At 40.7% G+C, this 22,511-nt stretch overlaps 1 protein-coding gene across 2 annotated transcripts in view; it reads right to left on the reverse strand.

The window, feature by feature from the left end:
- LOC126094689 (uncharacterized) overlaps positions 1–22,511 on the reverse strand; it is a 507,242-nt gene that overhangs the window by 26,186 nt on the left and 458,545 nt on the right. For both annotated transcript variants that reach the window (XM_049909212.1, XM_049909211.1), the window contains 2 exons: positions 21,440–21,624; positions 443–1,495 (listed from right to left, as the gene is read on the reverse strand). In XM_049909212.1, coding sequence (XP_049765169.1) covers positions 443–1,495; positions 21,440–21,568 — 1,182 coding nt within the window. In that variant the 5' untranslated portion in view covers positions 21,569–21,624. The remainder of the gene's footprint in view (positions 1–442; positions 1,496–21,439; positions 21,625–22,511) is intronic.

Here is a 22,511-nt window from a genome sequence, read left to right on the forward strand (position 1 = left end):
TTGTCCTCACCTGGGCTTTGCTGTTTCCATGTCTTTTGATTGGAATCTTCACATCTTCTTCAGTCACTTCCCATTCTTCTTCATCTTTCCTTTCCTCTGTGGTGTCTGCAGACAACATCTATCTCAGTCTAGCTGAGTCAAGAGTTCTGACAAATTTCTTTACATCTTTCTACGATATTTGGAGGAAAAAAAAAGAAGTTCTCTGATATTGCAACGACAAACATGACATCAAACTGTCTGAAATATGTCAGTAGTGATGGCAACTGGATATAACCAAATGCACACATACATCACTGAATACTTGGCCCCACATTTCATTTTCTAAATGTTTAACAGATATTCAGTTAAAAATCTGCTTACAGTTTGCAAAGAATACAACAACAGAAAGTGTCATGGTGCTACAACATAAAATGATGAAAGTAGTAAAAAACAAAATGCTTACTTGAAACAGGCTAGCTGTGAGTTCTTCCAGTTCTCCTTCAACCTCCTGACGAATACGGCTCAACCTGCTGACTTCTTCATCCCGGAGCTTCAGTTCTTGATGGGCCTTGTGCAGTTCTTCTTGAAGTCGTGCTATTGCCTGCTCCTTCACTTCAGATACAGCACGATCCCACTGTGAAGTTGGAGATTCAGATCCAGAAAGTGTAATTTCATCATTTCCCTTGGCATAATCAGTCTCATCCTCACACCCATTAGTGATTGGTTTGTCACAAATTACACCAAGGTCATTTTCAGGAAGACTTTGCCTCTTTTTTGTGTAAGACTCATTACGTATCTCACTTCCACAAATAACATCAGGCATGCTGGCACCTAAATTGTCGTTTTTCGTATCTCTTGCTACCTGGTCATGAGATTCATTTGTATCTGTCTTGTGCTTTATCTCAAGGTCATCATCAGAGAGACTAGGGTCCTTCTGTCCTGTAGCTGTAAGCTCATCATTCTGCAAGTGGTCCTCTGGTGAGGCATCTCCATTGATGAAACCATTTTTCAGTTCAATATCTGCTGCATTTCCATTCACTATCTTACTTTCTGCCAGCCTTCCAAGAAGACTGTCACCATTCAAGTAACCAGTTTCATGAGTATTCAGTTTATTACTTGTAAGTGAAATCATTACATAATCGTCATCATTTTTGAACTCAAATATATCCTTTGGGACTTGTATCTTTCTTCGTGCCTGAATAACAGAAGAAAGGCTCTGTGCTTGCTCTGTACTTAGTTTACCATTCATTATATTCTCTCTGCCAGAAACTTTGCTTTCAGGTATATCAGGTTCATTGGAGTTAGCATGTTTGAGATTCGAATTTTTAAGGTACTCCTTTGAGATTTCTCCTCTGTACTTTTCACTCACAGGCCTAACCACTTCCACAGTTGGGCATGCTTCTCCGTTAACTAGGTATCCACCTGATGAAGAAGCAGCATTGTACTTTCGGATATAGGCAGTTCCATTAGCAGAACCACGGCTCTGTTCTGACCCACATGACACTGTATCAGCAATCTGAAAAACAAATAAAAATAACTGAAGTGATCCTTTTAATAGGAATTGCTTAGTGAACAATGGTAACAAAATTTAGAGCAATCATAGTGTGGCAGTGAAAAAGCAACAAGTTCATTGGAAAGTGGCAGATGGTAGTATTATTATTATTGTTTACATACTGTCTGTCTTAAACATATAAAGCAATAAACGTCATAATTTTGTGTACAAGTATGCATAAAAATTCATATGAAGAGTATAACATAGATTTACATCCAAACGTAAATGTAAATATAAATGTAAATGTGAACAAAGATGTTAATATTGATATACACTGTGAAAAAGAGGTAGTAATATACAACAGGAGTTTACTATTGTTGATCACAATACAATTTGTCCAACAAATAAGACAAAACATGTTCACTACGTATACACATGTGAGAGGGAGTCAAAGTTTAAACCATCAGAATTAAAAAATAAAGTTAGGTAATTAAGTTTCTGTTTGATTGCAGGTACATGTCTGCATCCCTCATACTCATTGCAATTCTCACACAACAGCACCATAGCACAACACTAGAGAAGCCAAAACAAAATGGTGCAGCCCACTGATAAACTAGAGACAGACTGTGCTATTTTGTGGTATGCTATGGTGCTTCAGTGTGGGGATTTCAGTGTGTCCCAGGGTTGCACACATGTACCTGCAATAAAACAAAAAGCTATGTAATTAACTTTATATCCTGAGGTGATAATTAAAACTTCATGAGTACCTATTGTCCATGCAAAACATAAATGGTATAACATTAGTACTTAATACACACATCAAAAAAAGTTTTGCATCACCCTGGTTCCCAAAACTTCTGAAGATAGTTGTTGACTGTTGATACTGTATCACAAACACAGTCCAGTCCAGTAACTTTGACTATTCAGAGATGTCACTAAATCCACCCAAAGGTGTAAACAAGGTGTTCGCAACACCTGTTAGACACAGAGGGTCCGACAGCTGATCAGTTCCATGTATTCCACCAGGAAGAAGGTACATGGCTCGTGTTGTATGTAGTTCGACCATGCCTAGATGGCCAACACTGCAGTTCGATCACATCCGCATTGTTACTTCGATTGCATCCGCATTGTTACTTTGTGCCAGGAAGGGCTCTCAACAGGGAAGTGTCCAGACACCTTTGAGCGAACCAAAGCAATGTTGTTCAGACATGGAGGAGATACACAGAGACATGAATTGTCAACATGCCTCACTCAGGCCATCCAAGGACTACTACTGCAGTGGATGACCGCTACCTGTGGATTATGACTCTGAAGAACCCTGACAGCAACGCCACCATGTTGAACAAGGTTTTTCGTGCAGCCACAGGACGTAGTGTTATGACTAAAACTGTGCACAATAGGCTGCATGATGCACAACTATACTCCAAATATCTATCAATACTATGCAGTGCAGTACAGATGGGCCCAACGACATGACAAATGGGTCGTTCAGTATTGGCATCATGTTCTCTTCACCAATGAGTGTCACACATGTCTTCAACCAGACAATTGTTGGAGACATGTTTGGAAGCAACCCCGTCAGGCTGAACACCTTAGACACACTGCCCATCAAGTGCAGCAAGGTGGAGGTTCCCCGCTGTTTTTGGGTAGCATTACGTTGGGTAACGTACGCCATTGGTCATTATGGAAAGTGCCGTAATGGCTGTATGATACACAAATGCCATCCTTCGACCAATAGTGCAACTATGTTGGCAGCATATTGGCATGGCATTCATCTTCATGGATGACAATTCACGCCCCCAACGTGTACATCTTGTGAATGACTTCCTTCAGGATAACATCATCACTCGACTAGAGTGGCTAGCATATTCTCCAGACATGAACCCTATCAAACATACCTGGGATAGATTGAAAAGGGCTGTTTATGGACGACATGACCCACCAACCACTTTGAGGGATCTCCACTGAATTGCCATTGAGGAGTGGGACAATCTGGACCAACAGTGGCTTGATGAACTTGTGGATAGTATGCCACAATGAATACAGGCATGCATCAATGCAAGAGGACATGCTATTGGGTATTAGAGGTACTGCTGTGTACAGCAGTCTGGACCAGAACCTCTGAAGTTCTTGCTGTATGGTGGAACAACATGCAATGTGTGGTTTTCATGAGCAATAAAAAGGGCGGAAATGATGTTTATGTTGATCTCTGTTCCAATTTTCTGCATAGGTTCTAGAACTCTCGGAACCAAGGTGATGCAAAACTGTAGAACACATTTACCATTAAATATATTTTAATGTGTTTCTTCTTCTTCTTGTCTTCTCCTGTCCACTTCTTTCCTGTTTTCTTCTCCTTGGACGTTTTCTGAAATTTCTGTTTTTTTTTTCTTTTTTTTTTTCCTGCCTGTCATGTCTTCTGTGGAGATGTTTGGTTTCTCGAGGTGTTCCATGGTTTCCTTTACCCAACTGCTTTTCACTATAATAGTTGTCACTCTTTTAAAGATATTCTTAATCAGACTGTCTTCATTGATCCCATGTATATGTGTGTAGAACTTTGCCCTTCTTTTCCTGATGTTTGTGATCATCTATCTGTTGTTATAGCTCTTTTGTTGGTCTCTTTATCCAGAGGCCCTCTTTCTGAAATGGCCAGTATAGATCTTTCTCAGCATTTTCCGATCTTGTTCTTCCATCTCCCTGATTTTCATTCTTCCCTTGATTAATGTTGTTTCTGAGGCATAACAGATCCCTGGTATGATTACTGTACTACAGTGTCTTAATTTGGCATTGATGAAAACACTTCTTTTGTTGTAATGGTTCTATGTAAGTCTATATGCTTTTTATAACTTTGTGATCCTCTCTTTATTGGATGTCAAATTCAGTCCTGTTTCTCTATAGTCTCTCCCAGGCATCTACTGTGTTTTTTCATACGAGATGTGTAGTCCTCTTTGATTGACATTTTGTGTAGTGCCTCTAGAGCCTCTTTGCTTCTTTTCTGATATTTGTTATGATGTCTATATCACCATCAAAGGTCAGATATTTAATGTTTACAGTTCTATCCTTGTGTCTCGCCATCTTTGCCCCATCGACTCCTTTGTCCTGGGTCATCATTATTTTCTACAAAATTGGATCGAATAGAATGGGTGACATGCCATCTCTTTGTCTCAGTCATGTCTTGATTTGAAATGGTTCAAGATCTGTCCTATGAACTTTACTTTGGATATTGTATGTGTTGATGTTTTCTGGATTAGCTTTCTGGTTTTGTTGTCCACCTTCATTTCTTGCAGTGTGCTGAAGAGTGTTTTTCTATCTATGGAGTTGTAGCCCTTCTTGACGTCAGTGAATGTTGTTGTGGTGTTCCTGCACTTTCTCATTGTTAATATTGTTCTTATGCACCATATCTGTTCACTGCGTGACCTCCTCTTTCTGAATTTTCCTTGGTATTCTCCTCTCTGGGTATCTATCTCAGGTTCTTGCCAATTTAACAGGGCTTTGGATAGGATTTTGTATGTCACAGGCAGTAGTGGAATTCCTATGTAATTATTAAGGTCTGTATTGTCTTTTTTCTTGTGGAATTGGTGTACTAAGGCCCATTTTGATTTATCTGGGACCTTTTCTGTTCCTCAGATGTTTTTAATGATTCTGAGTATTTTGGGTGTAATTTTTTTGTTGTCCAATTTCCAGAATTTCAAAATCAATCAATCTTCTCCAGATGCTCTGTTATTCTTCAATTATTTTATTATTTTCATGATCTTCTCATGCGTTGGAGGTCTGGAATCCAAGCTAGGTTCTGGCTTATCAAACTGTAGACTCTGTGTCACTTTATCACAGTTTAGTAGTGTGTCAAACTATTGCACTAATATTTTACAGTTGTTGTTCAGGTTTGTCTCCAGTGGTCCATCTTACCTTTCTACATCTCCATCTACACTTATAATCTGGAAACCACTGTGAAGCGCATGGCAGAGGGTTTCTTCCTGTTCCATTCATATATGGAGCATGGGAAGAATGATTGTCTGAATGCCTGTGGGTGTGCAGTAATTATTCTAATCTTATCCTCATGATCCCAGTGTGAGTGATATGTAGGGAACTGTAGTAAGTTCATAGAGTAATCATTTAAAGCCGGTTCTTGAAACTTTTTAACTGACTTTATGCCTGTCTTTCAGAGTCTGCCATTTCAGTTCTTTCAGTACTTCTCTGACTCTCTCCCATGGATTAAACAAGCCTGTGACCATTTGTGCTGCCCTTCTCTGTATACATTCAATTTCCCATGTTAGTCCTATCCAGTGGCAGATACATATGGGGGGCACATGGGGCGTACCCCCTCCCTTGCGGGGGTGCCCGCACTGCCACCCCCGCTGTTAGCCTGCACACTGTTCATTCATTTCTTTCATCAGTTGACATAACTGAATAAAGTTATCGAGTAGTTGTACTTTTCTATGTAGCATGCGTGTCCACGTCATTGTATTATATACGATTCTGTCTGCCATATAGATAGCTAACACACAGCTACGAGAAAAGTCGCGGCCATTCTAGCATTCTCAATACATTATTCTGTCTGGCATCTGTATGAGAAAAGTTGCGACCGTTCTACCTTTTTCTTCTACAGAGAGCCTTCGATATGTAGTTATAAATACAGACTATTTGCCAAATAGGAGGAAATTTACATTCAGAAGCAGAAATATTAAGACTGAAGAATGAATAAGAAAGAAGTCATAGTTGTAGCAATTGCAAATGTGAAAATTAGTCAAGACTGATCAGTTCATTGTGAAGCATTAATAATAGTAATTCATAGTAATTTCTCAGTAAAAATAGTGTTACAAGGCTTAAAAATATTTTTACTAATAACATAACAATAGTTTAAATAAAACTTTCTTAAGCTTTGCATGTGACTTGATTATTTTTTTACTACGGTGAAAGTAACGGTAGCTTGAGATACCTTTAGCGCCGCCTCCTTGAGATTACTCTGTCTCTGCCACTGGTCCTATCTGGTATGGGTCCCACACACTTGAGCAATATTCTAGGATGGATTGCACAAGTGATTTGTAAGCAACCTTATTGCACTTCCCCAGTATTCTACCAACAAACCAAAGACTGCCACCTGCTTTACCCAAGACTGAACCTATGGTATCATTCCATTTCATATCCGTACAAAGTGTTAACCCAGGTATTTGTGTAAGTTGGCCGATTCCATCGGTGACTCACTGATATTATAGTCGTGGGATACTACATTTTTTTCCTTTTGTGAAGAGCACAATTTTACATTTCTGAATATTTAGAGGAAGTTGCCACTCTCAGCAAAAGTTGAAATCTTGTTAAGATCTGACTGAATATTTCTGCAGCTTTTCTCAGATAGTATTTCATTATAGATATCTGCATCATCTACAAAAAGCCAGATTTTACTGTTAATATTGTCTGCAAGGTCATTAATATACAACAAGAACAGCAAGGACCCCAACAGACTTCCCTGGGGCACACCCAAAGTTACTTCTACATCTAGCGATAGCTCTCCATCCAAGATAATGTGCTGTGTACTCCCTACAAAAAGTCCTCAATCCAATTACATATTTCACTTGAGATCCCTATGATCATACTTTTGCCATTAAGTGTAGGTATAGTACTCAGCCAAAGGCTTTTCAGAAATTGAGAAACACTGCATCTACCTGGTTGCCTTGATCCAAAATTTTCAGTACGTCATGTGAGAAAAGTGAGAGTTTGGTTTCACATGATCAATGTTTTCAAAAACCATGCTGGTTGGTACTGAGGAGGTCATTCTGTTCAAGATCTCTCATTATGTTTGAGCTCGCAATATGTTCTAAGATTCTACATAAATTTATGAGAAAGGACATTGGACGGTAGTTTTGTGGATCACTTCTACAGCCCTTCTCATAGACAGGTGTGACTTGTGCCTTTTCCAAGAACTGGGCATGGTCTTTTGTTTGAGGGATCTATGTTAGATTATAATGAGAAGACAGGCTAACTCAGCCACAAATTCAGAATAGAAGTTCATAAGGATTCCACCAGGACCTGGAACTTTGTTCACTTTTAATGATTTCAATTGTTTCTCAACACCACTGACACTAATACTTATTTCATTAATCTTTTCAGTGGTATGAGGATTAAATCAAGGCATTTCTCCTGGGTTTTCCTTTGTAAAGGAACATTTGAAAATGGAGTTCAGCATATCAGCAGTTCCTGTCTCATTTGCTAGGGGCTGGCTGCTAACTTTGGTGCCACTAACATCCTCTACATATGACCAGAATTTTTTTGGAATTTGTGAAATGTCATTTGAGAATATTCTGCTACAGTAGTCATTGAAGGTATCACACATTGCTCTCTTGACAGTCAAATGCTTCTCGTTCAGGATTTGTCTATCTATGCTTTGTTTTACAACTATTACACAATAATTTCTGTTTCTTTAGAGTGACTGTATACTATGAGGTTCTCCTGATCTATGCTGGATGTTTCAAGTTGCTTATAGAGGTAAGACATTACTGAGTTTTTATCTAGTTTACTGAACATATATATCTTTCTGCTTGTTTTAGTTGTCCTTTTTACTTAGGTAATCATTGTTGCCACATCATCATCATGGTCATGGGTGTTAGTTTCAATGTAAACATCCTCAAAGAGGTCAGGTCTATTTGCTGTCATTACATCCAATACATTTCCATCGTGAGTGGGGTTCCTAACGATCTGTTCTAAGTAGTTTTCAGAGAAGGCAATCAGTAAAGTTTTACAGGATGTCTTATCACATCCTCCACTAACAATATTGCAATTTTTCTAATTAATTGTTGGCTCATTTAAGTCTCCACTAATGATTACAGTATGACTGGGAACTTACGTACAAGTGAAGTGAGGTTTTCTCTGAAGTTTTCAGTTACATCAGGAGATTGGTCAGGTAGGCAACTGGAGGATCCATACTGAGTCTTGTCCAAACAATCTCACATGCAGCTTCCATTTCTATCTTAGTGGATTTGAGTTTTTTTTTTCTTACTGCTACACATACAGCACCTCCATTTCCCATTTGCTTATCCTTTTGATATACACTTCAATTTCCCCAAAAATCTCATTGCCACTAATTGCTTTTGAAGCATAAACTTGGTGGTTTATCTCATGTCATTTTCTGGTCTGTTCTGTAAAAATTTCTTTTTGACTTTTCTGTTGAAGTCCTCTTCTATGTCTTTCAATCTGTTGTTTTCATAACCTCTTTTTTTTCCCTACCAATTATTTTTGAAATGGTTTTCTGTATCCTGTCAAATTATTCCCATTTTTTAGATGTTCTGTGCCTTTATCTTCTTTTAGGCTTGTATTCTTTCTTCTATGATTCTTTTGTATGTCATGTTCCTCCACCCATATTTCATTTTTCTCAGTGGATGTGCCAATTTCATTTCTCACTTATTTACCTGTAGACACTGTAAGTCTGTTCTGAAAGTTCTGCCTGTTGGATATACACTTCAATTTGAGCTGTAGCAGATGGTGATTGGATTTGAAAAATCCTTTACTTCTCTAATGTATTTCATGGACATTGTTATGTGGTCTATCCAAAATTCTCCTATGGGAGTGTTGGGGGATTTACAATTTAGTAGTTTCTTATGTGATTTCTGGAATGTGTTGACATGATTTTAAGCTCGAAATTCCTACAGGGGTTGGTCACGTTTAGTCCAATCTTGTTTGTCCTCTTGTGATCCATTTCTTTCCTTTCCTAACTGTACATTAAAACCTCCTAGTAACACTTTTACATGCTTCGAGTGGATTTTGTTGGTGGTTTCTTCCAGATAGTCTCAAAATTCTTCTACCATATGTTGGTTTCTCTTGTTTCTTTTATTTGTGGGTTTAAAATGGTTCAAATGGCTCTGAGCACTATGGGACTTAACATCTGAGGTTATCAGTCCCCTAGAACTTAGAACTAGTTAAACCTAACTAACCTAAGGACATCATACACATCCATGCCCATCACACACATGCAGGATTTGAACCTGCGACGATAGCAGTCTCGCAGTTCCGGACTGAAGCACCTAGAACCGCTCAGCCACAGCGGCCAGCTGTTATTTGTGGGGACATGTGCAATGATTGGTGTATAGGATTTGTTTCCAGATTGTATCATGAGTGTTGATAGTTTTCCTGATTTTTGAAGTGAAATATATTGCAGAATCCAACAAACAAATCCTGTTCTGAATAGATATAGTGCCATACCATACACCCATGCAGGCAACAGGTCAGATAATGATAAATTCACGTGTCCTCAGAGTCTTTCACACTGGCATGCTTTACTAAAATCTTTACCTTACAGACCACATCACTTCAAATAAAATACTCGAGGTTGCAACAGTTGTTGTTGTCGTCACCACCACCACCACCACCACCACCACGAGTTAATCACTGACTGCTGGGGTTGGCACAGTGTTCCTTTTATATAGATGCAACAGCAGTGCCTGGAATCTTCCAGAGCGGAATGAAGTGACGCACGTGCCGAAGGCAAGTTGGGCAGCTCATAGCAGCTCCATCCTGACACGGGACTGAGTGACATCAGGTGGCAGTTTGAAACTGCAGCCCCTACATCCCTACAGGCATCAAGCCTTGGACTCTGCTTTCAATCAATGTGTTTAACTGTCTTGAGTTTCCTTTTGTGTGGCAGTGGGATATCGATGTTGTTCTTTCAGCATGTGTTATGTTGATGAACAGTTTTTCACAGTATATGGTTCTGTTTTTATTTTTATTTTTTTATTTGTAATCAAGAGGGGCATGTGATTGGCTTCTTTTGCCAAATAAGACTTTCTTTTTCTTTTTCTGTCACCAGACAAATTGCCTCAGATCAGGTCTTGATATGTCAAGTGGGAGGGGAAGATAGGCATACACCACACTGTATTGAGCAACAGCACATTACTAACACAACATCTAAAGTTTACTTAAGAAATTTGAAACATCTGTAAATTGTGCACACAGTTATTTGGTATGACTTCCCCATATTAGATTTGAATCATAAGAAGTTTAATAGAAGCACAGCCATTGTTTAATCTTTAGTAAAAAAACTAAACAGAATATTTACATATTTTCATGATTAACATCCAGTTCTTTGGTTCCAAACTATATACTGACTGCTCCGAGATGATCCTAACTTTTATGCTTTAATACAGCAAATCTTTTTAACTGTAGCAAATGTATAAGTCCACACAATATGCAGATGATACCACAAAATAATACTAGCAAGTCATTTACATATATAGTGTACAGCAAAGGCCCAAATATGTAACCTTGTGGCACAACCAGTCTGACAGCCAAAACTCACAATCTGTCTTTGTTAAACTGTGTTATTTGTTTTTATCACCAGGTACAATGTAATTGAAGAGAACATTTGCTATCTCCTGTCTATACCCCCCGTTACCCCTCCTTGCATCATATAGGATCCATCCTACCATGTTTAAGGTAATTTCTGCTCTGTGGATTCTCTCTATCTATTTACACCAAGGATTTGGCAGTATTTGATGCCCAATGCTTCCAAACATCCAGTTTCCTTGTTACACCATCACTGAAGCATAAAACTGCATCATAAACACCAAATTTGAGGGCTGTAATCTGATAAAATACAGTTTTTGGTAACCAGGTCCAAATGACACCATTTACACATTCATTTTAATTTTGTATTTTCCCATGAAGACATTTCTTCAACAAAGTCTAATACAGTATTTATTTCCTTCATTATTGCAGCAGGTAAAGAATGTTTGGACTTGCACCAAGTGTCAGAATCATTCCAGCAAAGAAATTGCTGGGAATCTTCATTTGTGGAAACCTTATGGAAAAGAGTGGCCCACACAGCTTTCTTCATGTTTTCTAAATTCCCAACCTTTCTTCTTATGGCCAAGCCATAATAATTCTTTAAGCTATCTATTTAGACATTACCACCTATCTTCTTACCATCTTCCAGTACTCTTTTTTAATTTTTTTTAAATAATCTTCTCAAATGCCAGGACAGTTCCTTTGAAAGGGCACAGCCACTTTCCTTCTCCATCCTTCCCTAATTCAAAATTGTGCTCTGTCTCCAATGACCTTATTGTTGACAGAATGTTAACACCAATCTTCTCCTCCTCCTCCTCCTCCTCCTCCTCCTCCAGTCTTCTCAACCTGGACTCCATTCTATTCTGCACATGCTCAATGCATTTTAATTTGGAAATTGTGACACTAGGACCACAGGGTTCTTTTACGCATATTCAGTCATAAGACTTGCTGTCACTGTCCCTAAATACTGGTTGCATCTAACACCTCTATTTGCACTAAATGATTAAAAATCCTGAGAACTCCTGCTGCTTTCATCCCATTACTAGAACCAGTATAATTCTTCTGACTGTTGTGTTCATTGTCTTTCTCAGCTTCACCATCAGAAGTTATACAGTACTTGCTTAGAATCTCTTCATCAGTATCAATTGATGTATCCATCACAACATCATTTAGTGAAATACACCCATGTTTCTGCCAGATGCCATCAAAACATGTACAAATGTCACCACTTTCATTGTCATTACTCTCACTGAGTGCTTCTTCAGCTGCTTCCTTCATTGAGAGATTACACACTTCAGCAATGGCGGTTCCAATAATTTCATTGTAAATCATAAATTTTGAAGATGGATTTGGAATGTCAAGCAATGTACAGAAGAGTTTGCCTGCCTCGATCCCCATACCAGTTGATATGAGACCATAAACTAGCATTACGTTATTCTCATAGAGATTATTCTTTGCCATCTGTGATGTTATTGTTATAGCTTATGCTCACTTTGCACATTTCAATGTCAGTTTTGAAACAGTCCCTTTGCAAAGACACTGTTTCTCTCCCAAAGGCATGTCACCACCACATATTCTGCACATAGTATTTTTAGAAATAAAAGCACAGAGCATGCTGAAGTTCACTACAATATTTCCAAATGAGTGTTCATCTCCACAAGCTGACTGCAAGGAAATGCCTTGAAGATAACCGCAGTTTCTTTCTTAATGTACTGATTTCCTTTACATCTGAAAGTCTTGGTCACTTTTACCTTACTGCATTTAGTTTTACATATTTATTTCCTCTGAATTTCACTAACAAGGGGAGGCCGCCAATTGTGAAATTCAGATTCGATTCATACTGCGCATAATAAAAGCTCATGGCCAGAGGTGTAATGTGCCAAAGCACCAAGATGCACTTCTCAGCCCTTGTCGAGAAAATCGACAGTTAAAAGAAACCGTTGCGGTGAAATACTCTCTACGATTAATAACTTTCTACAGCGCCGTAGCGCAGCGGTAAGCGCTCGGGTTCGTAATCCGAAGGTCGCCGGATCGAATCTCGCACCATGCAACCTTTTTAGTACTTACTTTTTGTATTCCCGGCAATCAGTTGCAACAATTATGCATATAATAAATTGTTGAAAGTCGTTTGTCGTGGAAATACTGGCGCCTTCGAACATCATTATGTTTTCCGCAAACAAAGTTGTATTTCACAAATGTTATTAATTGTCTTCATAATGTTAACCACGTATAGTTAACGGAAGACGTAGAAACGGTATTCCGAAACGAATACGTATAGCGTAAGTCAAACGTTCGAATTAGAATAGAGACCCCACGAACACAAATTTGCTGCGGCAGGTATGAAATATAAACTCCGTTACTCGCTCGTTACACTTGAAGGACAGATGTTGAATGGGCCGAAACGAGCCGCCGCATAACAGCGTAGTTGCCTGCTAACTTCGAAAGAAGGTAGATGCGGTCCCTAGCGCAACTTATAACATCGTCGAAAATCAGTGCGGACGGGAGAACTTTGGTACACCCTGTTAAACAAACGGAAAAATGGAGGCGGTACAATTGGAGAGCGATCCGCCTTCAGCAACATGCATAAGCAATTCATTTATATATATATATATATATATATATATATATATATATATATATATATATATATATATATATTTGAATTATAAAAAACTAATAATAAAAAAATTGCATGGCGCGAGATTCGATCCGGCGACCTTCGGATTACGAACCCGAGCGCTTACCGTTGCGCCACGACTCTGTAGAAAATTATTAATCGCAACGGTTTCTTTAAACTGTCGATTTTCTCGACAACTGCTGAGAAGTGCATCTTGGTGCTTTGGCACATTACACCTCTGGCCATGAGCTTTTATTATGTGCAGTATGAATCGAATCTGAATTCCACAATTGGCGGCCTCCCCTTGTAAGTGAAAATTCTTTGTTTGTGGCCTTTTTATAAAAATGTAGGAAACCAGAGAAAATATAAATCAACATTCACTTCACTCCCAATGAACTTCACTAATTGGAAACATTAGTGCTTTGGAACAATAACAAACATGATCGTAATGAAGAATAATGATAGTACATACAGGGTAGGAAACCTTATCATAATGAAACAGGAGAAGCAGCAAATGGTGAGTAAAGAAAATCAAAATCAGTGCAATTTTCTCTGCATGGTGCAAAAAAGAAAGCAAGGCATTTAAATGGCAGAGCGCACAGAGCATCAGAGAAACAATTATAACTCATGAACAAATTGTGATATTTATATGAAACAAAAACTATTTTACACAAAAATAATGGGCTTTTCAAATACGCAAAAACCTAAAAATCAATTTCTTTAGCACCTTTGCCTTCAGTCTCCCCTAAAGCTATAGATGTGTGTGACTGGACATTGTTTTTACACCAGTCATCAGAAATGGAAGACCATTGCCTATACCACTATGCCACCTCTCAGTCTTATACTGTCAGTGCAATACCAATTGTGCTTTTGTACACACATCATGAACTTACTTAAAAAATTCAAATTTTCACTTCAAAAGTCCAAACAACTTTTCTTTCTTTGCTGGTGGACTGAACTATGGAGCTCTCGGAAATTACACAATGAAGAATTCAACTTAACCACAGGCTTCAAGGGTGTTATTACTCTCGACAGTGTATAGTCTGCTGAAGAGTAGAACAATACCTTACTGTTACATCATTCTCTTAGCACAGAATGTATGAACTTACAACATGAGGGAAAGCATAAAATCAAAACTGTCTTTGTCCAGCTTTTAGGAATGGTGCAGGTTTATTTAAGGTACAGATGATAAGATGATGGTTTTTAGTTGGTACTATATTCACAATGAAAAGGAAGGTACAGTAACTGGTAATGTCTATAAAACAATTACAAGTGCCCATGTCTTTTTAGTGTTGGAGACATTGTATGCAGCAAGGAACTGAATTTTCCACAATAATAGCCCTCCACACCCATAGCTCAGGAAGTCCAAGTTTGGGATGGGGAAAAAGTGCCTTCCATGGCCTCCAATATTGCAGAAGTTGTGTACTGTGTTAGTTAATCAAATTAGGGTCCACCACTCTTGTTCAACATCTCTCACAGAACTATAGAAATTTCTTTGAGGAAAAGTGTCCATCATCCACAGTTCATACGCAATGTTTCACAGGTGGGCTCATCATCATGTGTAGGTAGGTGGTCTTGTTTTGTATTTTAACAATACACAACATGTGACATTGCTGATGGTTTTGTGCTCAATGTGCCTTGATGGTGCCATGACATGTCTGCTGTCAGAGGAGCCAGAGGAGTGGGGGAACAGTACAAGAAAGTATATTTTGCCCATGTGCAACACATTAGTAAAGTCCAATCACAGAGCATCAGCTGTCTGACCTATATTACTAAATGGCAACCATCATCCATTCCCCTCTTGCAGGCTGCCTATCTAATGGCTTCCAGGGGCAAAAAATTTGATTTTCAGTATTTCATATAATCGCTGACCAAATTTAAAACTTTAAAGTGGCTGTTATAATCTACTCATTAAGTGGTACAGTCTTATATATTAAAGGTTTCACAATAAGTACTAAAGTTAAGAACTGCATATACAGGGTTATTACAAATGATTGAAGCGATTTCACAGCTCTACAATAACTTTATTATTTGAGATATTTTCACAATGCTTTGCACACACATACAAAAACTCAAAAAGTTTTTTTAGGCATTCACAAATGTTCGATATGTGCCCCTTTAGTGATTCGGCAGACATCAAGCCGATAATCAAGTTCCTCCCACACTCGGCGCAGCATGTCCCCATTGATGAGTTCGAAAGCATTGTTGATGCGAGCTCGCAGTTCTGGCACGTTTCTTGGTAGAGGAGGTTTAAACACTGAATCTTTCACATCACTATGCGTGAAACTTGCCCGCATGCGTTCAACCGTTTCTTCGCTCACTGCAGGCCGACCCGTTGATTTCCCCTTACAGAGGCATCCAGAAGCTTTAAACTGCGCATACCATCACCGAATGGAGTTAGCAGTTGGTGGATCTTTGTTGAACTTCGTCCTGAAGTGTCATTGCACTGTTATGACTGACTGATGTGAGTGCATTTCAAGCACGACATACGCTTTCTCGGCTCCTGTCGCCATTTTGTCTCACTGTGCTCTCGAGTGCTCTGGCGGCAGAAACCTGAAGTGCGGCTTCAGCCGAACAAAACTTTATGAGTTTTTCTACGTATCTGTAGTGTGTCGTGACCATATATCAATGAATGGAGCTACAGTGAATTTATGAAATCGCTTCAATCATTTGTAATAGCCCTGTATGTCTTGTGGCAGAGTTAACTCACAGCACACAAATTACCCAGACTATATTCATCAATTATCTGAGAATGGGAACATTTTCACAAACTTTACACATAATTTCTCACCTTTTCAAAACTTTTTATCACTGACTTCCCCCATAAAATAGTAAAAGGAAAAAAGTTTATCCCTTACATTTTTGCTGTTGAAGCAGTAAAACTGCCCCATTCTGCTCAGATTGAATTCATACCCACAACTGTTGCCACAACACCTATGTGAACATGCTTTGTTCCATGCACCTGTTGCTTTGCATATATTCTCAGTTCACCTTCTCATTATTTTGAACAAAGCTTCATAGTGTTGCTTCACCTTTTGTCATCTCGTTCAGCATCTCACAGATCTGGTACTCTCTTTTCAGCATGGTAGAAACTATTCATGCACCATCTGCATAGCACAGTACCAGTGTTAGTTTGGTTTAAGTAACGTTGTGTCTGGTTATATCTTTGCTATTAACTTTTTGTTAATGTCTTTATCAATATACCCTGTTTGTATTCATCTCGGGCCTCCAGCCGCATCATATTGTCATTGTGTCCAGATGACGACGTGTTCCAGCTGGAGACCTAAATATAACCAATTATTAGACTGGAAAGTTTATGGAGTCACAATATACCTTGTGTTTCTTACAATGGTCAGTTAGAAAGTAATGGTTTTTTAAAATATATTTGGTCAGTTGAGAGTTCATTTACCATCAGCTGTATTGGATATTACTCATCAGTGACATATGAAAATTTATGCCAGACTGGGCCTCGAGCCCGAATTTCCTGCTCATTGTGAGTGCTCACCTTACCATGTAAGCTATCCGAATACACCTCCTGGACTGACCCAAACTTCCATATGTCACATTATCTACCTCCTTATGTCACAGTCTAATCCACTCATTCTGTTGTGGGAACACAAATGCTGTAATGATGCGAGCACTAAGGGATGAAGAGTATTAAATAATAGTGACGTCACATATAGAAGTTTGGATCGATCCAGGAAGCATACTTGGATAACCTAAGTGGTAAAGTAGCAGCTCGTGATAAATGGAAATGCGGTCCTGACTCCCAGTCTGGCACCAACATTCATGTGTCACTGATGGGTAATATCACATACCCACCACAGTTGAAGCTAAAAGACTTTGTAGTCCACCAAATATACACCGATAGAAAAAAAAATAGTACAACTGGAAAGACAATGTCGATTTTGATACAATGATGACATATGCCACCTGGAAGATAGGAGATTTACTGATAATGGTTTCAGTGTCATCCAACAACAGATAGCGTAGTAGCACAGCTACCAGAGTAACCTCTGTATATACGCTTTAATGGGGAATGTCTACAGACAGAAAGGTCAGTGTGGTGCAAACATGTGAAGATAGCAGGCAACCATGCTATGGGGATACACTCTTGCTTCCTATAGACAACTGAGCAAGACTAAAAGGGAACAAACTGTGGTCTTCTGAGTGGCGAAATGTGGCTTTTAGAGAAAGCCACACACGTTGGATATGCTGCATCAGTTGTGCAAAGATGCTGGTATCAGTTGTCATGTGAACAGAGTCACACCTGTAGGCAAGATTCACGACATCCACACATCACAGACATCAGTCAGGATCATCATACTGTAAGGGTAGCAGTGGCAGATCATACAGAACAGATAAGAGGGCTTGTGAGCTCAGATGTGTCAACACGGACTGTTGCGAATCATTTCTTTGCAGTGGGACTATGTTCGTGCAGACCACTAGCCTGTCTTCCACTCGCACCACAGCATCGACAAGCACGGCTTGATTGGCACCATCAGAGGATCACTTGGAAGATGGAATGGCATGCCATGGTCTCCAGAACATTATGCCTGATGGTCGTTTGTTCACACAAGGTAGACTGAGTGAGCGCTATCCCTTAGAGTGCATTTATTCAAGACTCACTGGCCTCTCCCCAGTCTGGGGTGCGATAAGCTACAACTCTCATTCACCTTTGACATTTCTTGGGTGGACGCTAACCAGTAATCGGTATGTGCAGCATGTTGTCAGACCCATTCTTGCAATGGGAAGGTGAGTGTTGTCGCAACAGGACAATGCTCGCCCACACACTGTCCATGAAATTCTACATGCTCTGCAAGATGTGAACCAACTTCCCTGGCCAGCACAATCTTCGGACTTGCCTCCAACCGAGCATGTGAGAGATATGGTGGGACAAGAAGTGACCCGTGCAGCTCTTCAACCAACAACTCTTACAAAACTACGTGGATATGTACGTTGAGCAGGCATCGCATATAGTACCCCAGGAAAGTATTCGATGTTTCTACGAGCAACTGGATACCAGAGTCAGAACCTACATTGCCACCCATGGAGGCTGCACATGGGTGTTTCAGGATGCATCGATATCTGGTGCTTCAGAACTGCTTCTACTATTGATCTGTCAATAATCATTTCATGTACTCCATACGCAGTGTTGCAACAATAAATCTTGAGTGAACTGAGAACCTCTAAAAAGGTGAACTATTTTTTCCAACAGCGTATTTCTAAAAATATTTCGTGGCTATACGATCGGCAAGTAAAATATGTAAGAAGTAATGTCTCCTTTCTTTTTATTTTTATTTTACAGGAAACGTAAATGCCATACATACAGGATAACTCGTACACGTTCATGATTAATTTGTCACTTTTTAATATAATCAGCATTTTGTTAAGTTCTTTTAAACCTTGAAACAAGAGCATGTAGACTGAGGTGACAGAAGTCATGAGATAGTGAAATGGACGTATACAGATGGAGTTAGTATCGCGTACAAGGTATGAAAGGGCAGTGTATTGACGGATCTGTCATTTGTACTTGGGAGATTCATGAGAAAAGGTATCCGACTTGATTACGGCCACACAACGATAATTAACACACTTTCAACACAGAGTGATAGTTGGAGTTAGACACATGGGACATTCCATTTCGGAAATCAATTGCGAATTTCGACCCACAGTGTTGAGAGTGTACCAAAGGATACCAAATTTCTGCGTTAACTCTCACCACGAACGACGCAGTGACCAACGACCTTCACTGATCGACCGAGAGCAGCAGCGTTTGCGTAAAGTTGTCAGTGCTAATAGACAAGCGCAACACTGCGTGAAATAATCGCAGAAATGAATGTGGGACGCATGATGAACGTATCCGTTAGTAAAGAGCGCCGAAATTCGGCGCTAATGGGATTTGGCGGCAAACGACCGATGCGAGTGCCTTTGCCAACAGCCTTTCCTCGGCGCGTGACCATATCGTTTCGACCCTCGACGACTGAAAAACTGTGGTCTGGTCAGCTGAGTCTCGATTTCAGTTGGTAATGCTGATGGTAGGGATCGAGTGTGGCGCAGATCCCACAAAGCCATGAACCAAGATTGTCAGAAAGGCACTGTGCAAGCTGTTGATGGCTCCTTAAAGATGAGCGCTGTCTTTACGTGGAATGCACTGGATTTTCTGGTCCAACTGAACCAGACTGCGCGTACGCAAGATTTGGAGGACCAGGTTCTACAGGATGTTGAGACGAATCCTAATACATGTTCTAAATCTGGTGTACGCACAGTTCGGTACCTCCCTGCATGTTCGTCCATCTGGAAGCACCCAAGATCACACGAACGCACAAAGAGGGCTTGAAATGTTGTGCGATGAGGCTGGTGTCTCTCATGATACTTGTTTTGCTGTAGTCGTGCTGCCTCTCGACCGTTTCCATCTGCTTGGCCGTTCACAAACGCAATCTCGGCTTGTTCCCTACACGAATACCGGAACATTCTGCTGCTTACAGTACGCCGTGTCAGTCACACAGCCCACAACACGCTGTCAGAGGAGCTGTCATTCGTCAGTGCCATCTACCGTGGCAGCGATGCATTTCCGCACACGTGTTCATAGGACCTTTTTTACTCCATTTCCAGTCAGGAAGCCATACCTGTGGTTTTGTCGGTTTTATTTAAGTTCACCATGAATATATTTTTAACATTAGTCACGCCAATTACTATCGTTTCTAGAATGAGATTTTCACTCTGCAGCGGAGTGTGCGCTGATATGAAACTTCCTGGCAGATTAAAACTGTTTTTTCGGACCGAGACTCGAACTCGGGACCTTTGCCTTTCGCGGGCAAGTGCTCCACCAACTAGAGCACATGCCCGCGAAAGGGAAAGGTTCCGAGTTCGAGTCTCGGTCCGGCACACAGTTTTAATCTGCCAGGAAGTTTCAATTACTATCGTTGTTTGTAACACAAACACTAACCGTGTTTACAGAGACCAAAATTATTCAGGAAGTGAACTGAGGGACACAAATTTATGCCGTGATCAGCAGTTGCGGTTTAATTTACTGCAGAACTAACAAGTTTTGGTGAAAGTACATAGCACTTGTTACGTTGTTTCTGAATTCACATACAAAACACTTCGCCACCTGTTGAGAGCAATCGTTAGCAGAAAAGAGTAGGCACGAAGTGTCCCAAGTGCCGATGTTCCACGATCAGTACTAGGGAAAAGCCAGACATATTTCCGTAATAGAGTCCGTAGCTCGTGGTCTAGTGGCTAGCATTGCTGCCTCTGGATCGCGGGGTCCCAGGTTCGATTCCCGGTCGGGTTGGGGATTTTCTCTGCTTGGGGAGAGCAGACCATGGTTTTCCATGGCCTGGGCATCATATCATCGTCATCATCATCGTCATCGTCATCGTCAGCCCCCGGTAGCTGAGTGGTAATATCATCATCATCATCATCATCATCATCATCATCATCATCATCATCATCATGGTCTGCCCCCGGTAGCTGAGTGGTCATATCATCATCATCATCATCATCATCATCATCATCGTCGTCCGCCCCCGGTAGCGCGACAGTCAATCCAAAGGGCCCGGGTTCGATTCCTGGCTGGGTTGGAGATTTTCTCCTCAGGGACTGTGTGTTGTGTTGTCCTAATCATCATCATTTCATCCCCATGGACACGCAAGTCGCCTAAGTGGCGTCAAATCGAAAGACTTGCACCAGGCGAACTGTCTACCCGACGGGAGGCCCTCGTCACACGACATTTCATTTTTTTCACCACCACCACCACCACCACCACCACAACCACCACCATCCATGACAGTGAACAGATTGGACTGTGTACAAAAAATTGGACTTTGAAAATATTGGGGCTATGTATGGGCGCTTATGACCGTGCAGTGGAGCGCCCCACAGATCAAACATCACCACCATCATTATTCGTAATCGAGCTGCAGACAGAAAGTCAACACTCAGGCGTCTTTAAAACAGAAAAAAAAAAAATTGAAATAATTAGTCGTAGGAATAATCGTTTATGTAAAATTAACTGCAATATGGGCGTGTCCATAATCGATTAGCAGAATAATTGCAAGTAATGGACTAATGCGGCCTACCTGGCCAGCTTCCGCCCCCACGGCCGGGGGCTCGCCGCTGCGGGCCTTGGCCGCCGGCTGTCGTGGGGCGACCGGGGGCGGCTGCGCCTCCACCTCGGCCGCCGCCTGCGCGCCGTCCACCGCCTTCATGCCGCCCACTGACGTCACCACACTCGGGGGAGCCAGGTTGACTGCAGCATCACCACCTGCACAGCGAAGCAACTCAAACTTTAGTCGAACAGAACATTCTACATGTAGTGGGCTGACAAGACAGCCAGTCCACAGTGACGGGTAACCGAAGGCACGCGTACACACACGCCGGCTGGCGTGAAGTCTGGAACAGGATACGTAATGAATGCTAATAAGAAAAGAATGTATCGTCTGTTTACTTAACTTTTATTCATCCTTGTGGTGCATCGCTATTGACGATACAAGTGAGACTCTCTCCAGATATGGTTAATGGCGCCTTGCTAGGTCGTAGTCATGGACTTAGCTGAAGGCTATTCTAACTGTCTCTCGGCAAATGAGAGAAAGGCTTCGTCAGTGTAGTCGCTAGCAAAGTCGTCGTACAACTGGGGCGAGTGCTAGTCCGTCTTTCTAGACCTGCCATGTGGTGGCGCTAGGTCTGCAAGTACTGACAGTAGCGACACGCGGGTCCAACATGTACTAATGGACCGCGGCCGATTTAAAACTACTACCTAGCAAGTGTGGTGTCTGGCGGTGACACCACACTATAAATATTTATAAATTGAACAGAGCTATCTATAATCTTGTATGAGCAACCGAAATCCAAGACATTGTTTCACCTCATTATGTTTTGAGAAATCGTTCATCTCCCTATGCATGTACAAATGTAAGTGAACATAATATTTGTTAACTAGAAAATGGTTCAAATGGCTCTGAGCTCTATGGGACTTAACATCTGAGGTCATCAGTCCCCTAGAAGTTAGAACTACTTCAACCTATCTAACCTAAGGTCATCACACACATCCATGCCCGAGGCAGGATTCGAACCTGTGACCGTAGCAGTCGCTCTGTTCCGGAATGAAGCACCTAGAACCACGGCCACTGTCAACTAAAACCAAATTCATCG

Source organism: Schistocerca cancellata, chromosome 8 (assembly GCF_023864275.1).
Source record: "Schistocerca cancellata isolate TAMUIC-IGC-003103 chromosome 8, iqSchCanc2.1, whole genome shotgun sequence".
Classification (NCBI taxonomy): Eukaryota; Metazoa; Arthropoda; class Insecta; order Orthoptera; family Acrididae; genus Schistocerca; species Schistocerca cancellata.